This window comes from Oratosquilla oratoria, chromosome 12 (genome assembly GCF_046742065.1).
Source record: "Oratosquilla oratoria isolate Oo_2021 chromosome 12, ASM4674206v1, whole genome shotgun sequence".
NCBI lineage: Eukaryota > Metazoa > Arthropoda > Malacostraca > Stomatopoda > Squillidae > Oratosquilla > Oratosquilla oratoria.
This window is the reverse complement of record NC_134788.1, coordinates 6,312,318-6,317,317: the sequence shown is the minus strand read 5'-3', so window position 1 is coordinate 6,317,317 and position 5,000 is coordinate 6,312,318. Positions and strand designations below refer to the sequence as shown.

At 39.7% G+C, this 5,000-nt stretch overlaps 2 protein-coding genes across 4 annotated transcripts in view; one reads left to right on the top strand and one right to left on the bottom strand.

Moving 5' to 3' along the window:
• Positions 1-2,863, bottom strand: part of LOC143030924 (XK-related protein 6-like) — a 52,139-nt gene extending 49,276 nt beyond the window's left edge. Inside the window, exon 1 of the mRNA XM_076194187.1 lies at positions 2,733-2,863. Within this exon, the coding sequence (XP_076050302.1) occupies positions 2,733-2,786 (54 nt within the window). The 5' untranslated portion in view covers positions 2,787-2,863. The remainder of the gene's footprint in view (positions 1-2,732) is intronic.
• LOC143030923 (uncharacterized) overlaps positions 1-5,000 on the top strand; it is a 311,312-nt gene that overhangs the window by 150,730 nt on the left and 155,582 nt on the right. The window lies entirely within an intron of this gene.

Genomic DNA, 5,000 nt, shown 5'->3' with positions numbered 1-5,000 from the left:
TGGGTGACGCGGAATACTCCGAAGAGTTCTAAAGTACCACACATATTTTGTTGAATGGTGATTAATGGCATATGGTCTCTAATAAAAACAGCCTCTAAACATTTCAGTTTCTTCCTGTTATTATTCTTAACCAAAATAAAAGTGCTTTTATTTAGTTAGTCCCGTGTAATGCTGTATTGTGGGATTTTGTAACGTGGGTTTTTTCACGCCATTTTGCATGTGTTGTGTGAGCCTCTGAGTTAAAGTTTGTGTGGTATGGACTATATACTCTTCTTTGCAAAGCACTCCGTCTTTGTATAAATTACATGAGTATTTATATACCACATTATTTTTCTTAAGTTTATCCGTGGTAGCTGCCATATTGTTTTTCATCACCAGCAATGATGTTCTTGGGTTACGGTAATAGATTATAAAGTTTATTTTGTCCTTTTCGTTTCTGGGCTTACAATTTTTATGGATAATGTCTTTAAAAAAATCGTCCTTTTTATACGCTGATAACATTGTATTCTGATAATAAATGTTTATATTATTTTTCTTACTCTCTAATTCTTTATTCTTTGTGTTGGCTTTCTCCATATTATTTTTAATTTCTTTATCGATGTCCCTCATTGCAAAGCCATTGTTAGTTAAAATTTGCTTGACTCTAATAAGTTCTTGGTGTAGTAGTTGCCAACTAGAACAAATTTTAAAAGCTCTTGTGACATAGGCACGTATTACGCTCATCTTATATTTGGAGGGACATTCACTAGAACCGTTTAGGCACCTTCCAGAGTTAGTGGGTTTTCTATAGACAGTTGTGGTGAAAACGCCTTTTGTTCCATCTACCCAAACGTCTAAAAAGGGGATTTTATTATTGACGCTCCTTTCCACCGTAAAGCGTAGACAAGAATATTCTTCCATTTTGTTTTTGATGTCATCAAGGTGTTTTTCTCCTACATCTACAAAAATGTCATCTATATGTATATATATATATATATATAATATATAATTATATATAATATATATATATAATATATATATATATATAGTTACGAAATCTTGCTCACACGTCTCGTAACATAATAAGAAAGAATGAATGAACGAGTTCCCAAAACCCAATGTCTCTGGGTAACTACGTTGGTCGCCACTTGATTTTGCGGTATCATGAAAATCAAGAAAAATGAAACGCACAGATAACGTTTAACACTATTCGTTAAAGTTAATGGGATTACAAGAGTGATTACAATCAAGGACATACAAATGAATAATAAGTTTCAAAACAGAAGATTCCCACTCTAAAACTTTTAACGAGGGGTGAAAGAGAAATTAATTACCAACGATACACCGTCTAGGCTTCCCGCGTCACTGCCATAGACGTCACATAACACCTGAATGAAATTCTAGCTGGGGAGTACAGCGGACTTACGTTAGTCGGCAATCCTGTTCGAGGCGATATGTCCTCTACATAGCACCTAGTATCCTGAACTGACTCTGACACGCCCTAAGGCGCCTGATTCCTTTTACAAAATTACCTCTGATTGGCCCTTAGGAGTCTATGGAGATTGGACCTGATTGGCCAAGTCAGCTGAAACGTTCTGCGCCGCTCTAGGCTGGCGGGAAGTGTTATGTAAAACAAGGAACAAACACTTAATTGTATCCTAACCTCTCTACGCGTTCTCCGTACGCACACTCACGAACTCCCATGTGACGCCTTTATCCAAAGTAATAATTATATTTCAACCTTACATATATGGGATATATGTGACAATATATATATATATATATATATTTATATATATACAGTATATATATATATGTATACATACACACACCAAAGCCACCATCAGTTTATACGCGTTAATGCTGACGTCAATACTTATGCCACAAATTGTCCCTCGCCTTCAATATCTCGAGCGAGCCATTTTTCCCCTTTTTTTATGCCTTCGATTTATGTAAATTCTCAGTGGTTTGGCGTCTGTGTTGCCGGCTATGAGTAGTGGACGTGAAATCGAACGTTACAAGATTGCTGCTATAGTTGCCCTGTTTAAGTCGGGGCATTCTGTGAAGAAAATCTCTGAAAATGTAGGAGTTACAGTGCGTTCAGTGCAACGCTGATTGTTACGTTTCAAGGATGGTTGGAGTCACTACCTACCCCACGTCAGCGCTGTGGCAGACCCAGGAAATTCACACCACACACTTTAAATGTTATTAAGTGACGAAATACTATTGGGATGGTTTGGACACCTGGAAAGAATGAGTGAAGGAAGATTAGTAAAAGAGGTGTGGAAGGCAGAAGTGGAAGGAGTGAACATGAGGGGGGAACCAAGGATGAGATGAATGGATAGGGTAAATGGGATACTGGGAAAGAGGTGAATGTCTGTTGAGGAAGGAAGGGAGTAGACAGAAGATACGGGTGAGTGGAGAATGGTTGTGTATGGATGATGCTGTGATGGATGGGAGTTGGTGGGGGATGGGGGTATGTGTGAATGATATTTTGACACAGCCTGAAGAGATTTCTACCCATTTTATCTCTTTCTGCATGACGGGACGGAGAGGGGGGTGGTCGCCAATTAACCCTTTGAACTCCGATAACAAGATTCTTGTAATTTGGTCAAATAAATAAAAAAATCATAAAACACCAAAATGTTTGATCAAACATTTTGGTGTTTTATGATTTTTTGTTTTATTTGACCAAATGACAAGAATCTTGTCATCGGAGTTTAATGGGTTAACTTCGATATGTTGTAGCTTACCTTGTCGAGACTGCTCCATGAGTACGTGAGTTTGATGACAGTGCGGAGAGGCATGGCGCTGACTGTGCAGCCTTGGGTAGTCCCATCAATAGGACTCACTTCACGGGGTCTACAGGATCAGGGGTTGGGGGTGTATCGGTAGAGGGCTGGACGGCAGCGGCAGGGGCTCAGTCTTCCAAACCCTCCATGCCTGGACTATGGAGCCTGTGCGTGGGTACATGTGGCTTTAGTCGGGTTTGTTCTTTCAAGCTTGCATCCAAAAACAAAAGACGTACACGTGCACGCGGGTGTGTACACACACACACACACACACACACATATATATGTGTGTGTGTGTGTATATACATTATATATGTATATATATACCTATACAATATTCGTCAAAAGTATGCGGCACCAACACCTTGCGGCCTATTTATGACAAAAAGAGGAAGACATTTTATGAGATGAAATTAGGTAGATGTAATGTATCTGGTAATCCCCAGCTATCACGCTGGGCCAACAGAGTGGAACGTGAGAGAGAACTCAGCCAGTCGGTCCCTCACTGCCGTGGGAAGAGCATTTAGAGGTAACCCCTCTCCTCGAGGCCTTGCCTTTTTCTCGCTTGTTTTCTTCATTTCCCTAGGGTCTGTATCGTTACCATTGTCCCTGTAAATTAATTAACTAAAGATATAATTGCCTTAACCCATTCAACTCCGATGACAAGATGTCTTGTCATTTGGTCAAATAAAACAAAAAATCATAAAACACCAAAATGTTTGATCAAACACCAGAAAAATATGACGTCAGTCCTCGCTTCGCTGCGAGCGAAGCGAGGATTGACGTCATATTTTTCTGGTGTTTGATCAAACATTTTGGTGTTTTATGATTTTTTGTTTTATTTGACCAAATGACAAGACATCTTGTCATCGGAGTTGAATGGGTTAATCATTGGACTAAAGAAGGCAGGCCATGAGACTAAAGAAATCAGTGAAATGTTGAAGGTGGTCAAGTCCAAATTCAAGAGATACATGGTGCTACTTCGGGAGGGACGCTGGCTAGAGATACCATACATGGTGCGATTTCGGGAAGGACTAGAGATACCATCCCAGTAACCTGGTACAGAGAATCCTAAAAATAATTCTCCTTTAGAGATTTTGGTTTTGTTAGTGGATTTGACTCTAAAGTACGCTTTATGATGTTCAAAACCCATGAAGAAGTCTTAGGACTCTCTGTCCTAGGTTTCTGGAATGGAACCTCCAGTTCTATCATCGGGAATCTTTTCATGTATCTCTTGAGTTTGGACTTGACCATTTACAACATTTCACTGATTTCTTTACTTCCATGGCCTGCCTTCTTTAGTCCAATGATTTGGGCAATTATATCTTTAGTTAATTCCTTTGTTGGGACTATGGTAACGATACAGACCTTAGGGAAATGAAGAAAACCAGTGTCAAAAAAGGCAAGGTCCCGAGGAGAGGGATTACATTTAAACGCTCTTCCCACGGCAGTGTGGGACCGACTGGCTGAGTTCTCCCTCACGTTCTACTCTGTTGACCCAGCGTGACAGCAGGGGGTTGCCAGATACATTTTATTTACATAATTTCACCCCCAGAAAATGCCTTTCTCTTCGTCATAAATAGCTAGGCGGCCGAAAAGTGTAGGGGTCACATAGTTTTGACATGTACTGTACACACTCACACACACATAATATAAATAAATGTATATATATATATATATATATATATAATATTTATTTATACATATTCCATTTCGCTTGGCAACGTAGATCATGCGACAGTGCCGCCCGATATATATGTAAAGTTATATATAGAGATATATAAGTAGAGGTAGAGAGCTCCTCTGAGGAGAGATGCAGAGTGAGTTGGCAGAAACGTTAAGCGACGTTCACACGAGCAACCTTTCGGCATCAAGCGGTGCCGAAACGTTGTTCCGTGAGTCATTTTTGACCCACAAATGACGAATGTAGCTACTGAGATTTACCTGTATTGGAATATAATGTTCAGTTAAATGATACACACACACACACACACACACACACACACACACACACACACACACACACACACACACACACACACACACACACACACACAGGGTGTATGTATGTAAAAAGATCACAAAACTACGTGATCCGATAAATTGCTGAATAACCACAAAGGAAACCGGGAAAGAAACTAGACTTCCCAAGCACTTTTGTGATATTCCCCTGAAGATGTTAACCCATTAAACTCCGATGACAAGATGTCTTGTCATTTGGTCAAATAA